This window comes from Hipposideros armiger, unplaced genomic scaffold (genome assembly GCF_001890085.2).
Source record: "Hipposideros armiger isolate ML-2016 unplaced genomic scaffold, ASM189008v1 scaffold_238, whole genome shotgun sequence".
NCBI classification, from domain to species: Eukaryota; Metazoa; Chordata; class Mammalia; order Chiroptera; family Hipposideridae; genus Hipposideros; species Hipposideros armiger.
The window spans coordinates 1524830-1546148 of NW_017731588.1; the positions used below are offsets into that span (position 1 = coordinate 1524830).

Sequence of the window (21319 nt, forward strand, 5' to 3'; positions counted from 1 at the left end):
TCTGTTACAATTCCCTTGACTCCACTCCCACATTATACTCCACATCCCGTGACTATATATATAGTCAATTATAGTTGACGTACAATATTATACAACATCAGCTTCAGGTGTACAGTGTAGTGATCAAGCCTCCACCTCATCCATGAAGTGGTTTCCCTAACAAAACGTGTGACCACCTGACACCCTACAAAATATTTACAACATTATTAATTATATTCCTCGAACTGTCTTTCATGTCCCTGTGGCAATATTGTAGTTATGTATTTATGCTGTCTAATTCCTTCCCCTTCTCCTTCATCCCCACCCCCTCCCAACTAGCAGCCATCAGTTTTTCCTCTATATCTCTGAGATTATTTCTGTTTACTTTGCCCATTCATTCAGTTTTTTAGATTCCACATATAAGTGAGATCATATGATATTTGTCTTTCTCCGACTGACTTATTTCACTTAACTAATAGTCTCTAGGTCCATTCATATCGTTGCAAATGGCACAATTTCATTCTTCTTTATAGCGGAGTAACACTGCACTGTATGAATGTACCACAGTTTCTTAATCCAGTCATCTACCGATGGGCATTTCGGTTGTTTCCAAGTCTTGGCTATTGTAAATAGCGTTGCAATAAAAGCAGAGTCTTTTTAAAAAAATGAAAATTTATGCTCAGTCACAATGTATGATTAGATAAAAGGATTGCTGCTCGGGTTGAAGAAGTCGGAATGACCTGCTCACTTCAGGCCTTCACAACATGCCTACGGGAAAGGGACCCTTACGTAGCTCCATGGAAACTCAGAACACAGTTTTAACACTGCAGATCTAGTCCAACCTTCATTTTACAAATGGGGAGACAATTTGGGCAATTTTAAGGGATTTGTCACAAGCCTCTTTAACAGTAATGGATGATCTAAGACTCAAAACCAGAGCTGACTATGTGAACTGCTCCTTCTGCGACACTTTGCTTCCTGATGGGGCGTCCCTTTTGGTGGTTATGGGGACAAGGGTTTCTTCCTCTGAATATGAACAGGATAGCACTGACCACCAACTATAATATATGAAACTGTGTTTCTTGGCACTCACTGTCTGTGTCCTGGGCAAGGCAACAAGTAAATCTGAAAATAGTACAGGGTGATAAGTGTGTTTAACAGACATACAGATCTTATGGGAACACAGGAAGCGGGGCTTCCTGGGGATGGTCAAGGAAAGCAGTTTGCATTGGCCTCTGGGGGCTAGAAATGGAGGACATGGGGTCTTGAGTTTTTAAGAGGGGAAGAAGTAATTGTAAACTACCTTTTAAAATGTTCCAAGTGAGAAAGAAAGATGAGAAGATGGTCACTAGAGGGAGAAACAGGATAGAGGGGTGGGGGGAACTTTTTTTTTTTAAGGTAGGGACATACTGAAATGTTTTCATATGCCTAGGGGAAGAAGCCTTTGGGAAAGAAGAGAAGTAAAGTGTGGAGGTGGGAAGGGGTTGGAAAACAGACTGGTTCCAGTCTCAGTCCAGCCAGAGAACTGCCCTGGCAGACGCGCCCGGTCTTTGCAAGAGGGCTCTTTAAAACCACCAGAGCAGTTTTGATGTAGCTGTAGGGCTTTCGAGCTCATGCTGGATTCCAGCAGCTCCAGACCTGCTATATATGGTGAGCCCTGGCCCTGTGCACATTCTCTTTCTCCCTTTCCCAGCTGCAGTCACTGTTCAAACACCCACACATGTAGCTTTTTGCCCAAACCGAAGGCCCATGCAGCATCATTTTACTAACATTGTATAACCTAAGAGCGCTGGTACCTGCTACCCAGGAGCTTGTTCTTTAGAGTGGATTTGACAGGCAGGCTGCAGGCCAGGTATAGCTCTTGGAGGAGGCTCACCGTCAGGTGAGATGGCTTCAGGAAGTGCCTCACCCCTCTTGTCTGTTTGCCCACAGACTGTCCTGTGGCCCCCATGCTCCCCACATAAAGGTTAGGCCTCGTGGGGAGGGCGTTTAGGAAACCAGGTGGAGATAGCCATGTACACAGCCCCGGGGAAGGGTCAGCGTGCCAGCTCACAAATAAATAAACTCATTCATTAGCACACTGCCGAGGCTTGAGTGTGGCCATGTAGGCTCTGCTTTCTTGGCCTCAGCTGGTGGCAGAGTCAGGGAAATAAGCTATGTGAAAGTCCCCTTTGGGATTCCTTCATAGCAGCCAGAGTGACAGACCTGCCTGAGTGCCCACTAGTCTTCATTTAATTCAAAATCAGATCCGCTCTGAGCAGCTTATAAACTACCATAAGGGAGAAACAGGCCAAAACACAACTGGCATTGTCAGAAGGCCCAAATAGAGCAAGCGAGACAGGATGCTCAGAGCTGCCAGGACATGGCAGGAGGTCAGCGTCAGGAATAACAAGAATTCTTCCCTCCCAGATTTAGGCAGCGAGGAGGAAAGCATGGTTAGGAAACACTCAGTTTGTTTGAACTCTGTAGGCAGTACTGTTGTCTTTCTCCTTGTCTGATTCAGCAGGAAGAGGCCCTTGGAGCTATGCTGTCACAGAATAGGGGAAACAGTCAGTTGCTGACACTGGGTGACACAGTGGCTTGGGGGAAAGAAGGGGAAGCTCAGGCTTCATTCCAGCACCTCTCTTCTCCACTGTGCAGTCTTGTTACTTGACCTCCTCAGAGCATCAGTTTTTTCTTCTATGAAATGGGGACAGTTATGCTAGTCAGGTGGTTTAAGTAGATTGAAAGCGATAGTGCATCTTACAGTGACAAGTCTCATATTGGAGGACTTAATAAATGGTAGTAATCATTATTATTTGACTTAGGGCAGAATTTATAATCCCAATGCTTTGTTTTTTGAGTTTCCTCATCAGTGAGTCTTTCTTCCCTTTTCCTGTCCCTGTGCTTGCCTTGTAGAGATGTTAGGGAGCCATCAGGCTAGGTAGAGCTTGAACACTCCTTTTTTCCTATACTTTGCTAGCTTGGTTATTTGCTTTCCTTATATGTAAAAGAGATCAGTATTATTTATGAGTCGCCAGAATCACTGAGAGACAAGGATAGTCCTGTGAAGCTTAAAACCTCAATAATAAACTGTAGGTTTAAGAACAGCATCACACTTGGGAGGGCAACTGGAATTGCTCCTAAACAGAGAGTAGTTTATGCAGATTAAGTCTGTACTTAGAGTGGGTGCTTAGTAAATACTTGATAAGTGAATGATTAAATTAATTATTTAAAGCAATTTTTTTGTTACTAGATTGTCTCTTTTTAAAACATTCAGCCTTTTATTATTTTTATATACTTTTTCCAGGTAATCAGTTTTCATTGTAAAATATTTTTGTTGTCCTAATCTAGATTGTTTTTTTTAAAAAAAAGATTTTAAAAGATAGACTGCATTTTTAAGAGCAGTTTTAGGTTCACAGCAAAATTGAGCATAAGATTATCTCTTTTTAAAGTTTATTTTGCATTCTGAAGAGCATTTTTAAATATGTTTTATCACGGAAGTCCCGCCTCCCTCCTTCTCTAATCTCCCCAGAACAGAGTTAGCTAGAGCTCTGAAATTATGAAGTTGAACCAGTAGCAAAATGTAATTTGACCTCAACATTTAATTTATGCATTTGTTATGAGGAATGCATCTATGATGTGAATTGAAGCAGAGCTCTTCTGTTCTTCTATTTAAACCTGGTATTCTCAGTTGTTGTGGAATAGTTTACTTACTGACGCAGACTTTGTCATTTGGTCAGAGTCCGTGCCAAGTGCTAGCTTTGTTTTGCAGTGGGTACCAGGATCATCACATTTAAAAAAAAAAAACTGTATTGGGGAACAGTGTGTTTTTCCAGGACCCATCAGCTCCAAGTCAAGTTGTTGTTTTTCATCTAGTTGTGGAGGGCGCAGCTCACTGGCCCATGTGGGAATCGAACCGGCAACGTTGGTGTTATGAGCTCACGCTCTAACCCCTGAGTCAACCGCCCGCCCAAATCTTTTTTATTTTTGTTTACCATTTTGAATTTGTTTCACTCATTTTCTTTTCACTGTGCAACGTCCTTTAACATTTTCTGGGTGATTCAGGAGGTTCTGATAACGTTTAACTGAATTTTTTGCCAAGCTGTCTTCTTTGAGTTGTACTGGGTAGGTTTCCCTTCCCTGTTGAACCTCAGTTGCTGTACTATTTTTTGGTTCTGTCTTAAATAAATTTTCAGTTTCTTCCTTTGTTGTTAGGCTGCCAGAAGTACTTTTTGTTGTTGTAGCCGCAAGTTAGCCAGTCTTTTCCCTTCTGATATGCTATTTCTCATGTGATGCTAGGTTTGAAACTTAAATTCTGCCCTTGTGAGGATTAAATGAAAAACAGAATTAATAGATTCTAGAAGGTTTCTATTAGTCATTAAAGGAGGCAGAGAAACAGTATGACTCTGGGATCAGAATATCAGGGTTCAGATCTCCTTTGACATTTACTAGCCTTGTAACTCTTGGCAGGTTACTTCTCTAAGACTCAGTTTCCTCATATGTAAGATGGGAGAGTAAGAATACTAGCCTCGTAGAGCTGTTGTAAGGATTAAATGAAATACTGCTCCAAAATCATAGCACAGTGCCTGGCACATAGTTGTGTTAGCTGTTAATTATAGCACTTGTTCATTTTTGCTAGTAAGGATTTTTTTCTTCCTATTTCTTAGTCATTTTTAGAATAGAGAAAATTGCCAGATAAGCTCAATTCAGCCTAGATCGGATGTTACCCTAACAATTGCTGTGTAAATTGGTGGAAATCTGTTATCTCTGGCACTTAAAAAAAGTTTTACTGGGTGACTGTGGTATCCAGAGTTGGAGTTGCAGTTGCTTCACTTACATCCTCTTGTAGCAGATTCAGTATTTTCTCAATGTAAGAACAGTGTGTGTAGGAGACTTCCATTGTGAAAAATAGGGGAAAAGGAGGCTACCATTTTTGTAGAAAGAACACATACCCATAGTAATTTGTGGATTATATGTGGAAGGATTCGTAAGAAACTACTAACTGCAGTTGCCTTAGGGAGAGGAACAGGCTGGCTGGGGAAAGTGGGCAGTCAGGAGACTTAGTTTTTATTACCATGTGCATGTATTACCTATTCAAAACAGTTATTAAATAGAGAAAGGAGTAGACTGAATGTGTAGGCTTCAAGGACAGGTGGCCTAAGAATTGACCTTCGGCTGCTCTGCCTGGACATTCCAAGCAGCTGTCTGGATGTAGGTCCCCGCCTTCTGTTCTTTTACCTTGAAGAGGACAAACACAAAAGTTCTTCACAACGGGACTACTTTCTGTCCTTAATTACCTAGAGAATTTGATTCACAAACTCAGGGTAAAAATTAGTGGAGCTTTTAGTTTGAACATGGTGCCTGCCGGTGAGTGGACAGCCCTGTAGATCAGAATCTTATTTTCCCTGTCAAACTCATGGGAGAATCATCATTATACTTCTTGTTGATGAGAAGACTGATTTTTTTGTTTTGATTTTGTAACCATAGCCATGTGATGAAATTTGCTATAGAGCTTTATAGTTGAAAGTGTTTTGCATCAATTGTCTATTGAACTAATTAGGTACAGTGTTTTAGGAGTAATTAGAATTTGCCCTCCTTTCACTTAGCAGCCTTGAATCCATATTTTCTCAACTGTTGGTATCCGCAAAAATAGGTGCAGGTTATAATAAGCTTTGCTGGTTGTGTATCTCTCAAAAGGCAGGTGCACACTTTAGTTTATATTTCTGAATCAGACTATACCAAATACTGTAGTTCTACTAAGTAAATATTCACCAAACTTGTCATTTTTCAGTCCTGATGACGTTTAACTTCTCAGAGACTCAACTGCTGTCAATGCCAAAGTTCTAATCTTGTTATACCCCTTCTTCCTGAAAACGATTCAGTGGCTTCCATTGTCTACTAAGTAAAGTCCAGACTTCTTTAGCATGACACTTCAAAGCCCTTTGTGACCTCTGTGGCATATATTTCTGTTTCCTATACCTGCCCTCCCACAAAATCTAGGATTCGTTATTCCTGTAACATGTGCTGAGCTCTTCCATCGCCCTGCCTCTGCTCATAATGTTCCATCTGCTGGGAATTCTCTTTATCTTTCGTCCCTACCTGTCCAGCTCATCTTTCCAAGCCCCAGGTATAAAGTTTCATTTCCATGAAGCTTTCTCTGATCCCACTCAGCCAAAAGTAATCCTCTCAGACTCCACTGCACTTTGTGCTTCTCCTGAGACACTTACCGCATTCTCTTTTAGGGCTATTTGTATATGGTGTATTTTGTCTCCCTTAGGAGACTAACTGTTCCTTGGAAGCTGGACTCTTTAACCGTCACTCTAAACCCCACAGCATCCAACCATATATATTCCCTCACACAGCAGGAGCTCAATTTATGTTCACTGAGTGAATTGTCAGTCAGCATCTTGAAAGTGTCTTCAATTTGCTTCTCTTTTCAATCCAGATGACCATTTGAGCTTACCCTTATCTGTTAAGGGCTACAGAACAAACAGCTATGAAACAAAAAATACTTCACCCCATATTGATATAGTTAATAAGTTTATGCCCTGAGAAAATCTGTGCCTTTTAAACCTCAGAGGGCAGGTGTATTAACAAACTACAGAATTTTCAAATAAATGGAGAATTCCATTACCTCACTATTGCTTTTGATGAATTGGCCTCTGACGACACTTAAGCATCAGTACACACAGTTCTTTTCACGTGAGAGGCTGACATGAGGGATTTGATTACCTGTAAGAAAAATCTTATGAAATAGGACTGTTGAACTTTCCCCCATTTGTTTCTGCCTTGGAATATGCTCTATATCATAGAAAGTGGCCAAATATTTTTCCCTGACCTGTTTTTATTGACACAAAGTGGTGTTTCTTAGGCACTAACTGGGTTCAGAGGTTACACATTTAGAATCACAGCATCAGCAGCTCCGAGGTTGGAAGGAATGTTAAGAGATGAGGTTGTCAACCTTCTGTCAGATAGCTGAGTTCCTACCCAACATTTATTCACCTTTCAGAAATAGATAGTCTTCTACTTTTTGAGGTTATCCACTCCAGCATTTGAATCTTCAGAAACTCCCCTGTTAGAAGGTTTTGCTTTCAATATTCAGTAGTGAGTAATTCTTTCATTTTCTGTGGCTCACTCATTGGTTCTAATTCTAAATTCTTAGACAGCCTAATCATTTTCCTACAACATTTAAGGCAACCCTCCTGCTTTTCTCTAGGTTAAATATCTTCTGATGTTTCTTCTCTTCCTTGTTTCTTTTTTTTTTTTCTTCCTTGTTTCTTAAAACATAATGTTCAAAACTATGAACAGTATTCCAAGTAGAGTCTGATCTGTGCCGAGTAGAAAGAAAACCTTACTTTGCACATTGAAGGTATTGTATCTCCATTACTGTATCTAAAACCATGTTGATTTGGGGGCACCCTCATCATCCTCTTGACTCCCTCTAAACATATACGATCAACCTAAAAAGCCTGTAAGGCTTTTTCACACATAGGTAGGCATGACTCACCTATCCTGTACCTCTATAAGTGGTTCTTTTAGGCCGAAGTGCAGGACCTTAGATTTATTCCTGTTCAAATTCATTCTGTTAGATTCAGCCCGTTGAAACAGCCTGTTGAAATATTTTTGGTTCATGGTTGGGTCATCCAGCATATTTGTCTTCTTGCCCAACTTCTTGTCATCTGCAAATTTGATAAGTATGTTTTCTTTTCTCCATCTTAGCTACTAACAGAGATGTTGAGGCAAGCCAGGCTGGAATCATTCCATTGTACCATGCTATTGCTAGTAGATTGTAATGGGCAGGATTAATTGTGTATGGAGATAGAAGTGTTGGTTTGGACTGAATATTCCGTAATTATAGCAGGAATTGTCTTTTAGGTGATTAGTCTGTTTGTAGCTGTTGAGTAACTAAGAGAGATAATAGAAATAAGTTATGGTCATGAGAATGAGATTAGGAACTAGCTTGGAAAGTTGATGACGCTGTTTATATTCTTATATATCACTAAATATAATATTGTACTTATTAATTAATAAAATATAATTCTTATATTCTTGTGTAAGGTCTTAAGCAGAGAGAGCCCTCTGGACTGATTAAAGGCAATGTGGTATAGGGGAAAGAGCCTTGAACTTGTCCCTGAGATGTTTTATTCATTTATTTATTTAGCACATATATATCTAGTGCTTACTATACTTAAACTCTGGAAATAACAGCGATAATAAAAAACCAGACTTGTTCTTTGCCTTCAGTGGAGCCTACATTCTAATGGGGGAAACAATTTGATAATTTCACAGATTAAATCATAATGCTTTCTGTGATTTATGTTCTGGACAAGTGCTGTCTGACAGAAATATAATACAAGCCACATATTTAATTTAAAAGTTTCTAGAACTTCCATTAAAAAAAGTAAAAAAGACCAAAAAACTTAATTTTAATAATAGGTTTTATTTAACTCAATATATCTGATAATATTCAACATGTAATCAGTATAAACAATTTGAGATATTTTTATTCTTTTTCTTGAACTATGTCTTTGAAATCTTAAACTTATACTGCATCTCAATTTGAACTTGCCATATTTAAAGTGCTCAAATAGCTACATGTAGCTAGTGGCTTCCATATTGGACACCTCAGTATTTTACCCACCTTTACAGACTACTCTGTGTTGGGCAGATTACTTTCCTTCTGTAGGATTCCTGTTGTCATCAGTAAAATGAAGGATTCAGACTTCCTTATCTTCTGCAACCAGAAGTGGTCCCTTCCATGTGTGAGGGAGCACTCTGAGGCGCTCTAAATAATTTATATCTTGAGCCTGGGTGGTGATTACTTAGGTGTATGTAATATGTAAAAATTCATCAAGTTGTACACTTACGATTTATGTACTTTATGGCATCTGTGTTATATCTCAATGAAAGCTTTTTAAAAATCATTTCCGGGCCGGCTGAGTAGCTCAGTTGGTTAAGAGCTCGCTCAAAAGTTTGAGCTCTGAGCAACAGAGGTTCGAGTCCAGCCTGAGCTGAGCAGCCGCTGAGCTGCCAACAGGTAGCAGGATGGCTCAGCTAAAAACAAAAAAACAAAACAAAAATCATTTCCGGTTTTTTGATTCTCTGCTCTTTGCTGAATTCACTCAGATGAGTGGAAATGTGTGATGTGAAAAATGCAAACAGCCAGTGACTCTTTACATCTTCTTCCCACCCAGGATGTGTCTAGTCCGAATGAAGCAGGAAGGCCGGAGTGGGAAATACATGTGTCGCGTCATAGTTCATTTTATGTGGGAGGATGTTGAACAGCGTGGCAGAGTCATGGGGGTAAGTGAGTGCTGTCTGATTCTGGTCCTGGAAACTACAATGAGGGATCAAGTTGAAGTTTTATCTGTTCTAGAATGGCCTTACTTCTAGATTTCTGTGAAATGCTGCCTCATGCCAAATGGTAATTCAGCGAGAGTCACTTCTGCCTCTATGGAGACGGACATGCCGCAGACACTTTATTTACATGTTTGCACACACTGACAAGTGTGAGGACATCCTGTGTGTGGAGAGGGGATGACTAAGCATGGTGATCGGGATGAATTTGGTGAATGGAGGAAATCAAATAATAATCCAGTTTAAGGACACTGCTGTTGATGCTGATTCAGTGTTTGAACCAGTCCTCCTCTAATTTAGGTTGAATGAAAAGACCCTGGCATGGGGCCTGCTCTGTCCTCAGGAACTGAAAAACAAGCTCCTTGATCACTAACAACCTAGAATACTTTTGGCAAAGAACCTTCCGAAAATGTACATTAGTACACTTAATAATTAACACGAGAAAGAATATGTATAACAGGATATGATAATAGAAAAATGAAACCAAAACATTAGAATACAGTCGGTTATATAAATACTTTCTCCCTTTGTATATTTTGTGTATTTTATATGTCTTGACCATGTTTTAATAGATTGTAGTTCCTTATTTTTTCCCATTTTGTTGCCTCCCAGCTCGGGAGCATCCAAAGCAGAACCATCAGACCGGGTCACAAAATGGGTTAATTTGGCTTCTTTCATTACAGAGCAAGTTCTTTCTGTAGACTGAGAAGTAAACAAGGATTATAGATTTGTTACAAAAATCATACATGTTCATAGAATAAAAATCAAATAGTAAAAAGCCTTTCATGTAAAAAACATGTGTCTTTCCCCTAGTCCAGCTTCCTGGAAGTAAGCATTGTTAAGAGTTGATGTGTACCTTTCTAGTTGTTTTCTCTACAAATACAAATGTATAACTAATTCTTTTAACATAATACAAGTGGGCTTATACTATACATACTGTTTGATGTCTTGGCTTTTTTAACTTAATATATATTGATATGTTTTTGCTTTTTTGGAGTTATTTTTAAAATTCAAAATGTTTTAACTAAGACTGAAATTCCTATAATCATCAATCTCAATCCTGGACAATTACCTCCTTTCAAGAAGTAATCACTGTTCCTGCTTTGCTATTTATCTTTTAAGATTTCTTCCTGTGTTATCCATAAAAAATTTGTAGTATTGGTTTTGGGTGTATATATTTTATTATATATGATATCATCCTCTATGTATTTACATGCAGCTTTCATTGTTTTCACTCAATAATGTCTTGGAGATTTTCCATGCTGCATGGGAGTGAAGTGGAAGAAATCACCCATGTTTTACTTTTAGTTATTGAAATTATTTTCATATACTCCTATGTTATTGTCTAATGGTATCATGTGCTTACTATGTGTGTAAAATTATAGTCTTTGAGACTAAGTTATGGAAATGATGGTTGCATACCGAGAGTGGGTTGAATGTATTTTCAAATTCTCATGTCTTTAGGGGATCTGCATGTATAGGAAGCACAGTGGACATGGGTCCGCCTTTAGAATACTTTATTGGCATTTATATGCATTTCTCTGGGACAACAGACCATTGGCATATCGGTTCAGTCTAAGAAGATGATAGCATATGTCACAGTTTTAGCTGCTGTCGCCATCGTCATTGTCATCATCATCATCTGTTTTAGAGTCAGTATTCAGCTGTCTTTGTAATTGTACTCTTTGGTTTCTTTTCTTTCTTACTGCCAGGCCTTTCTGCTGTCTTAGCTGCCCAGAGTGGGATCAGCAGCCTTAAGCTATTCATCCAGCTGAGTGTTCCACATGCTCTCAAGTGCTTACTGCCCAACTCTTTGGCAGCACGCAGTAGACGTAGGGTGGTGCTGGCAGTCTAAGATCATCCCATTTAATGATGACCAGTGATACCCCCTGGCCAGCCAAAGCCTTGGTTGACTGCCATGCGGTTACATAGTAGGTCTTCTATTAGTTAGCCTTTTTTATTATCACTGTTGACTAAGCTGTGCTGGCAGCTGGACCACTAGAGCCATGTGGGCCATAGCTGCCCCCAACCTGAATAGCTTAATGAGCCATAGGTGACTTTTGGACCACAGGAAAACCTTTTAATTGCCCCTCCTCCATGAATTTCCTTTTGGACTTCCATATATATCTCCAGCACAATAGTGAACACTTTGAGCCTTCTCCTATGTCACTTTTTTTTTTTTTTGGTAAGATTTTTATTGGGGAATTGGAAACAGACAAGTTGCTGTTCTTTTTTGTTCTTCAGTCTAGTTGTGGAGGATGTTGCTTCACTGGCCCAAGTTGGTACCATCATTGCGCTCTTCCCGGGTGAGGCAGATCACTCGCTGGCTTCTGGACAGCGGCTCACGGCAGCTGCTGGCCACTCACGCTGGCTGCTGGCTACACATGGTAGCCCTGGGCAACCCACTGCAGCAGAGGCTGCAGCCTACGCCGTCGCTGGCGACTCAGGGCAGCCCAGCTCCAGGTTGAGTTGTTGTTCAGCATCTTAGCTGTAGAGGGCAGAGTGTCACTGGCCCTCATATGTGGGATCCGAACCAGGGACCTTTGGCGTCCCAAGCCAGCTCTTAACCAACGCGCCACTCGGCCGGCTCTCCTGTGTCACTTTTTAATGTCCCTTCTGCTTGATGGGATGCTTTATAAAGGCAGGAGACCTGTTTTATCCCCCGTTTTTTTGCTTACACAGTGAACATTGGGTGAATAAATTGAACTTCAGCTTCTGAAATTCTGTTTTAAAGCCCACTTATTTATCAGGTAAATCATACTTGATGTATTAGTTTCTGCCCCAAGTGTACATCTGTGCACTCCTGTAAGAATTAATTAGTCTTTCCTTTTTTTTTTTTAATCCTTTCATTTTATTCAGCCATTTAAAAAAATCTGAAGTGTTTTAAATATGATGCTGCCCTGTAGAGAAGTGTGTTAGATCACTGTTTCTCAAACTTCAATGTGCCTGTAGTTCACCTGGGGGCCTTGTTAAAATACAGATTCTGATTCAGTAGGTTTGGGGTGGGACCAGAGAGTACATTTATATAAAGCTTCAGGTGATGCCAGTGCCCCTGGTAGGGCAGGGTAGGGAAGGGGCAACTACACTTTGAATACAAGGTTTTAGATGACCCATAATGCTCTCCCCAAGCAGATCCTTCAGTTCACCTTCATGAAGGGAAATGCCAAGCTCCAGTTTCGTTACAAAGACTATAAATAAAAGATGATTTAAACATAAGAGATTTGGAAGGGCTGAGGAATTACTGTTATTGCTTTTCTATTATAATTGATTTTATCCCCCCTTTTCAGCCTCATGGTATAAGCAGACACCCTTTATACAGGCAAGAAAATGATATATTCAACACTTATAAGTTGTGAGTGTGATTGTGTGTGTATGTCATGGAGATTTCAGTCTTCTCTGTGTGTATAACCCAAAGCAAAGCGAAAGTTAGGGGCATGTGGCTGGAGACTTAGGGAGTAGGAGGCAATCGGGAGCCAGTCTGGCCTGTTTCTGACTCTGGCTAACAAGTCTTTCCTCCTCTGTGCTTCAGTATTTTCATTAAAAAAAAAACAGAAAAACAAAGCACGGAGGTGGGCTACATGATTTCCAAGTTTCTTTTCAGCTTTGACAACCTCTGATTTGAAGGTGGTAATTTGCAAATCTATCTGTGTTATTTGGCATCCCAGGTGTACATCTTTAAGAAAACTCACATAAGAATTTATAAGACTGATCAATGTAGTAGTGATTTTTCTTGTGCCAAAGAATTCTTAGAGGCCATTACTTTACTTGAGTGGATTGGTATGGGGAACATTGAGAACTAATAGAGCCACTTATGAATTAATGACGAATCAGAAATTCAAATCAAGAACTTTGAAATTAGAATTCCAGTCTCGTTTGGTGGGAAATTTTTCATTTTACAAAAAGTTGCTTTTTACCAGCTTTTTAGGAGCCCAACTATTGTGAAAAACAAGGCAGACTCATATATCTTCAGTGAAGCTGGTATAAAGCGAGTGTTAATTTTGAGGTTACAAAAATCACATCAATAATTTAGAGTGTTCTGACTTTTTAAAAAAACATTATTTAGGATTTAAACATATAAATTAGCTGTGGAAATAAAGTTCATTATATCACCTCATCTGGTCTTGTTTTATTTCCTTAACTGGTTCTTAAAAACCTTTGTGAGCTGAGTTGCAGCTGAAGAGGTTGGAGACCATTTTTCCTTGGGCCCTTGCCTCACTCCTGAGTGTTGGTAAGAGTAGAGAACTAAGACTTGACACAGCTGTAAAAACAGACAGCGCCTTTGGCCTCAGCTCTTTCTCCTGGTGCAGGCAGATTTCAGATGTAAATTTCACTTTCTGCCTCTCCTACTAATGAAGTAAGTTTCTTTTGCTGGGTTTGCAGCCAGGTGTGTCCAGTCTTGTGGCTAACCGGGGCGCTTTACTTAATTTTTCCATTTGTGACATTTCAACCAAACTTAAAAAACAAACATAAAAATTAGCTCAAGGCAGTGGCTCAAAGTGTTAATGGTAACCTTAGGCTGGCTAAACGACTTCCTCTCAGTTCTGCCCTGCCAGACATCTCCACCTTGTGGCTTACAATGAACAGGTTTAAGCTTTCCAAGCCCCGGAGACTTAGGTAGGAAGGGGTGGGGGTGGGCTGTAGTTAAGAAACTGCAAGTTTGTTCTTATCAGTGGTCCCTGGCCTGCTGGTTGCCTTCGAAGGACTTCAGATGATGTTTTGCTAGCACCATGCCAAAATAAGGATGAACCTCCTGTATCTTGATCTCCTGCTCTCTTGTAGCAGAGCTGCTTGGTGGGGTGGTGCAGAGAGGGCCTAGGAAGAGGTGGAGCTGTGGGCTGAACTGGATGCCTTTGTAAAATTCTACTTTGCTTTTCAGTACCAGCATTTTGCTTTGCAAGATTCTCTGTGATCACACTCCAGACTCCCTTTCCAATCTCATTTCCCTTAGCTCTTCTTGAACCTTGAATATGTAAAACCTTCTAGTACATGTGCCTGGCACATAGGAAGCACTACAGTGAACATCACATTCCATCCTTGCTTCATATACTCTTCACTCCAGCCAAGCCGAATGCCTGGCTTTTCCTGTCTTGTGCCTTTCCTCCTGTGGTACAGAAACCTAGATTGCCCCAACAACCCAGCCCCAACGCCTTCACATCTCTCTACCCCAAACTGGAAGCCAATCCCAGTTTCCTCTAGTTGGAAGCATCATAATATTGGGTTGTCGGAAAAGTCATGACGCATTTTTGCAACAAAAAACAGAAAAATATGTCATGACTTTTCTGACAACCCAATAATTTATATGTACCCTCTGGCTCTTACTGTTTCTATTTGTGTCGTTGTCTTTCATGTATGTTGACTACCTTCCAGGTGAATTGGGTTGGGGGGCAGGATCACATGCGTCCCTCTTTGTATTCTGCAAAGTGCCTATCATTGCCCCTTGGCTGATTGTATGCCCAATAAATATCTGATGAAAGAAGTAAGTTTTGGAAGCCCACCATGAGTACTGGAAAAAGTGGGGTGGGGAGGTATCCTTTTTTATTTGGAGAACATTTTTTTGCTGTGTTAATCTTAATATTGGAAGAAAAAGAAATTGTTTCCTCCATCCTCGATTTTCCTTTTTCTTTTTCCCTGCTTTCCCCTCTTATAATGGAATTATTTGATTTAAAAAAACAATTTGTAGGGGCAGCCGGTTAGCTCAGGTGGTTAGAGCGCAGGCTCATAACACCAAGATTGTCGGTTTGTTTCCCACATGAGCCAAAGAGCTGCACCCTCCACAACTAGATTGAAACAACTACTTGACTTGGAGCTGATGGGTCCTGGAAAAGCACACTGTTCCCCAATAAAATTTCTTAAACCACACAACAACAAAAAACCAATTTATACATAAATATTTTATGTTTCTAAACTAACAAAGGCTTTAAATCTATAAGGGGTGGTAAAAATAAAAATTACACATATTTTAGTTTTTTTGGAAATTTCCTTCCAGGATTCTGTAATTCTACTCAGATCTCATCCCTCCCTGTCCTCCCCTTCCCCCCAATCTTCAAACTCCTCAGTTTTACCATGAGGTAAAAATTTTGCTATACTTTGTATCTCTAGGTCAGAATTAAAATCACTGCCAAAAGTATATTTTTAAAAAATAAGAACCACTTTAAGGGTATAGTTTTTGTGGCCAATAGTATGAATGGTGGAGTGTAAATACAAAGCCATCTCTTGGGCTCGAGGCTATTAAAATCAGAATATATGTTTGTCTCAGATATCAGTTCTTTTGAAAGTTTTTAAAATGTCCTAAGCTGTTGAAGTGGATACTTGTTCATTAGGGGAGAGAAGGCTAAATTCTTAGAATGCAGAGCAATTCCACTTTGGAATTGGCTAATGAATTTAAGCAGGGTCCAACTGTAGATGTATGTTTCTATTCTTTTTCTCTACACAAGTTTTATACCCTCAGTCCTTACCAGGTAGCAAGAGTGCATGGAGTATGTGCTTTAGGTGGTTTTCCAACTGATTTGATGCCAGTCTGATGGCTCAGGTCACCTGTCCTGAGTAGCCAGCCATACTGAATCAGTATTTCAGGGAGTGTCCCTGAAAGAGAAGTTATAAACCTTTCTGTATTTGAAATGTAATAAAGCATGAATCTCCTATCTGTGCCCATGATCATTTATTTATCTCTCTCATGGTCATTTTTACCTTCAGTTAAAGATTCTAAGTTTCCTGAAGTCTAATTCATATTTGTTTTGTATTCCTATAGAACCTAGAATGGAGTTTTGTACGTAATAGGCATTCAGTAAATTGCTTCTTGACTGAATGAGTCAGTGAGTGAGTGAATTTGACCCCCTTTTGTTAACTTCAGTTTACCTCATGGAATTTCTGTAGGAGAAAGACAGTGACCTAATTCCACTTTTCAAGATTCTGGCTGCCTCAGTGCACCGATACTGTCCAGCCTTTCTAAAATCCGCTTCAGTACTCCCATGCTAAGTAATCGCAATTCAGCTCATCATTTCAGAACTATTTACCTCTTCAACCCATCACATCTCTTGCCTCCAGTCTCTCTGGGTGCCCTATTCCATTTGATTATCTTTTTTTTTTTTAAGATTTTATTGGAGAATTGGGGAAGGGGAACAGACAAGTTGCTTCCTTTTGTTCTTCAGTCTAGTTGTGGAGGACGTTGCTTCCCTGGCCCATGTTGTTATTGTGATCATTGTGCTATGCCCAGCTGAGGCAGTCGGTTGCCGGCCACTGGACGGCAGCTGACGGCCACTCATGGTAGATCACGGCAGCCCACTGCAGCCCTACTGCAGCCTATGCCGTCACAGGTGACTCACGCAGCCCAGCTTTAGGTCGGGCTGTTGTTCACCATCTTAGCTGTAGAGGGTGCAGCGTCACTGGCCCATGTGGGATCCGAACCAGTGGCCCTGCTGCTTAGAGCTCGCGCTTCCAAGCCAACTCTTAACCAACAAGCCACTTGGCCTGCCCCCATTTGATGATCTTTTGTACCATAGTTACAATACTGCTTAGAGCTGTGTGCATCAGGCACAGCCAAAGCCATTTTCCACACCTCCCTTTTCAGGGGTCACTAATGCTTCTAAATAAGTCTCATTCAGGAGACAAGGGAGAAGTAGCTCCATGAACCTGTTCTTCCTGTGTTTCCTGTCTCACTTCTGATGCCATCATTCTCCACTCAGTCCTCCAAGATAGAATTCTTCAAGTCACCCTCAACTCCTGCCATCCTCTGCATCTAGTTGGCCTATCAAATTTCCACCTAAAATGTATGTGGATTTTGTCTCTCCTCCGTTGCACTGTTTCATGTCAGTCCTCATCACCTCACCTTTGTTGCACTTGGCCTCTTCACTAGTAGCTCCTGGACTTTCCCCACTCTTGAACCCGCCCACAATATAACTGCCAGAGGTTTTCTTCCTAAATCCCCCATCTGAGTATGTCTCTCCTCTGTCTAGAAATCTCTGAGGGCTCTCATCACATACAGGACAAAATTCAAACTTTTTAGCAATGGCATACATACCCTTCGTAGTTATGTAGAAGAATGTCCTTGTTCTTAGAGGCTACATGCTGAAGTATTTAGCAGTGAAATGTCATCTGTAACTAGCTTCAAATGGTTTCGCAAAAGAAAAAGCGTGTTTGTGTATATGTATACAGTTGGCTCTTGAACAACACAGGGCTTAGGGGCACTGACCCTCCATCCCCCCCGCCATGCAAAGTAAAAAATCCATGTATAAGTTTTGACTCCTTCAAAACTTAACTACTGTTGATCAGAAGCCGATAACATAAATAGTTGATTAGCACATACTTTGTTTATTATATGTATTATATCTGTATTCTTAAAATAAAGTAAGCTAAAGAAAGTGTTATTAAGAAAATCAAAAGGAAGAAAAATTCATTTACAGTATTTATTGAAAAATAAATAAGCAGAACTGCAAAGTTCAAACCCATGTTGTTTAAGGGTCGACTGTAGATAGAGCTAAAGTAAATGCCACAAAATATTAATTATGCATCTAAAGATCATACACATGTATAAGTTTGAAATTCTTAAAAGTGAAATTCTAAAAAGTGAGGGGAAAAGAATTTTCATAGTCTGGCCCCAGCCTGCCTTTCTAGTCTAATTTCCAACAAACTCCACCCACACATGGATTTTTTATGTGCACGTACCTGCACACATACACTCAAACACATGCTCTACTCATTCCAGATTGTCACTGGTGCCATATTATGTCATGCTCTTTTATGCTTCTGGTCTTTTGTTGCTCCCTCTGTCTGAAGGGGTCTTAACCCCTGTCTTCTCTGCTCATGGTGCTGTAAGACACAGCTAGATAGTACCTCCTCCAAGAAGCTTTTCCCAGCACCCCTAACAATGTTAGTATATTTGGCCACTCCTTTCTCTGTATTCCTGCAGCACTTTGCATAAACTGAAGTAGAACTTAGCATACTGTACTGTAATTCTGGGTTTGTGTAGGTCATGACCATTAGGTGGGATAAGGATCTTAGGATTCCTGGTGTCTTAAACAGAGTGCCTTTTGATATTTCTTGGGTGAGCATAGGTACTTGCTTTTGTTATTAGTGTCTGGCCAGCACTCTCTTCCAAATACTGACTTAATGAGTGATCTTCTATCACACCTGCATTCAATTTTGCTTACCCCCCGCCCCCCACAAAAAAGTTCATTTTCTCTCCCTGCCCTGCCTCATGGGTTCCCTGGCTCTCTAGTCATTTATACTTTTAATCCACTTTTATAGACTAGATGAAGTTTAGAATGTTAAACTGTCTCAGAGATTATCTCAAATGGTTCTCAGTGTGAAGGGGCTCAGTTATATATTATTTGAAAAATCTCCCCAGGAAATTTCTTATGCTCATCCTATTACGAAGGATTTCCAAAGACCAAGAGGACAGCTTTTCTTGAATCTAGAGGCATTCTGTTTCTTCAGTGCAGTCCCAAGCCTGAGGCCCCTTTTATTCAAAATTTCTAATCCAACACGGCAGAGGTTTCCTACTCAACAGGACTAATAGAGATTAAGGGGAAAAAAAGGACAGATGAGAATGCTAACAATGTTCTGAATTTGTTTCTTTTTCCAGCATTTAGAGTCTGAATGTCTCCACATCGTCTGAATTTGCCTTAGTTGATTTTACAATTATTTTTCAGAGACTCCTTGCTTATGTTTTTTTAAGAGTAGAGGAACACCGAGACTGAATACTGGTGCTCAGAGAGGCTGGGCCGGGAGACTAACAAAGGCAGTATTATACTGTGCACGGCAAAGCCAATAAATGAATTCAGGAGACACCTAGATGTGTTTCTGGAGGAGAGTGTGAGGGGGAGGGTCTGGTAAAAAGGCAGAAAGGTGGGATTAAGATAAATTAAAATGGGGCCAGCATGTTGGATAATGGGACAGCCTCTTCCTGTTCCCACCATTGCATAAGATTTTTCATTCTCCTTAGTTCAAAAGTTAAAACTAGCCTTTACCGGTGTACCTCATAGTCATGCAACAGCCGCTCCCCCCCCCCCCCAACTCTCTACCCAGGAAAAGAGCTTAGTTTTAAGGCTATTATTCAGCCTGATACAGCAGTGTTTCTTATTTGAATACTACATCTATTAGATATTCCTGGAGTATCTGTTAAACTGGAAAGGAGCTGTGAAATAATCAAGTCCAGAGATTCTCAAAAGTGTGGTCCCCAGACCAGCAGCATCACTTAGGAACTTGTTAAAAATGCACGTTTAGGGCCCCACCTTGGATCTGCTGATCAGAAACTCAGGAAGTGGGACTCATCAGCCTGTTTTAACAAACCCTCCAAATTGAGACCCATTGCTCTTGTCTGAGCTTCATTTTTCACTGATGGAGAAACTGGCTCTGGGAGAGCCGAGTAAGTGTGAGTTAGAAACCAGCCAAAAAGCCAGAATTCAGGTCTCCTGATCACCGGCCCTCCCTGCTAAGAAGAGCAGGGCCTGGGCCTGGGCTAGTGACATGTGGAAGTTGAGGCTGTCAGCATAACACAGAGAAACTCACCAATGCAGAGCTCACCTATGGTAATAGCTAACATTTATTGAGCACGTTCTCTTTGCGGTGTACTTTACAAGCATCTTACAACAATCTTACCTGTGAGATAGGTCATATTTCTGTCCTCGTTTTACAGATGAAGAAACCAAGGCTCACAGAGGTTAGTATGTTAGTTGTCTGTAGCTGCTATAACAACCTACCACAAACTTGGAGGCTTAAAACAACAGAAATGTATTCTCTCATAGTTTCGGAGGCCAGAAATCAGTTTGGGCTGAAATCAAGGTTTTAGCAGTGCTGTGCTTTTTCGGGAGGCTTGAGGGGAAATCTTTGTCATGCCCTTTCCAATTTCTGGTGGCTTCTGGCATTCCTTGGCTTGTGGCCACATCACTCCAGTCTCTGCCTCTGTGGTTGTGTGGCATTCTCCTCTTCTGTCTGGGTCTAAGGCCCTCTGTTTCCCTCTTTTAAGGATACATGTAATTACATTAAGAGCACACCCCGGATACTCTCCCCATCTGAAGATCCTTAATCTAATCACAGCTGCAAAGTCCTTTTCTGCCACATAAAGTAATATTCAGAGGTTCCAGGAATTAGGATGTAGCTGTCTTTTGGGAGAGCACTATGTAGCCCACCAATCAGGTAACTTAATCAGGGTCGCCCAGTAAATATGGCCCCCTGAATTGGAACCCAAACCTGCCAGGCCCTAGAGCCCATGCTCTTAATCACTACCCTGTACTGCCTGAAAAGATCATTACTAAAAACTGTAGCTCTAGTATTTGCATGGAGATTTTTAACTAAAGTGTTTCCTTCTTCCTTTAATAACATTTCCTTGCATAACATTACTTGTCACATAATGCTGAATCTAAGGTTTCTTTAGTATCTCTATATGTTGGTCTTGACTCTTTCCGTTAAATTGTTAGCTCCTAGTGGGCAGAAGTTTTTTTCCCTCCATTTTAAAAAATGGAGACATAGTTCATAAACCATGAAATTCACTATTTTAAATGTGCCTTTTTATAAATTCACAATGTTATGCAACCATCACCACTATCTAATTCCAAAACATTTTCATCACCTCAAAAAGAAACTTCATGCCCATTAACAATCACTCCCCATTCCTGCTTTCCCCCAGCCCCTGGCAATCACTACTCTACTTTCTGTCTCTATGGATTTACCTATTGTGGGCATTTCATATAAATGGAATCATATAATATATGGCCTTTTTATGTCTGGTTCCTTTCACTTTGCATAATGTTTTCAAGGTTCACATCGTAGCGTGTTTCAGTATTTCATTACTTTTTATAGATAGTCTATTGTATGGATTATACCACATTTTATTATCCATTCATTGGCTGATAGACATTTAGATTATTTTCATTTTTTGGCTTTTATGAATAATGCTGCTGTCAACATTCATGTACGAGTTTTTGTCTGAACATATGTTTTCATTCCCTTGGGTCTATACCGAGGAGTGGAATTGCTGGGTCATATGGTGACTCGATGTTTAGCT

The 21319-nt window shown here is 40.4% G+C and overlaps 1 protein-coding gene across 1 annotated transcript in view; it reads left to right on the forward strand.

Moving 5' to 3' along the window:
• UQCC1 (ubiquinol-cytochrome c reductase complex assembly factor 1) overlaps nucleotides 1–21319 on the forward strand; it is a 102807-nt gene that overhangs the window by 37455 nt on the left and 44033 nt on the right. Inside the window, exon 8 of the mRNA XM_019655171.1 lies at nucleotides 9156–9264. Coding sequence (XP_019510716.1) covers nucleotides 9156–9264 — 109 coding nt within the window. The remainder of the gene's footprint in view (nucleotides 1–9155; nucleotides 9265–21319) is intronic.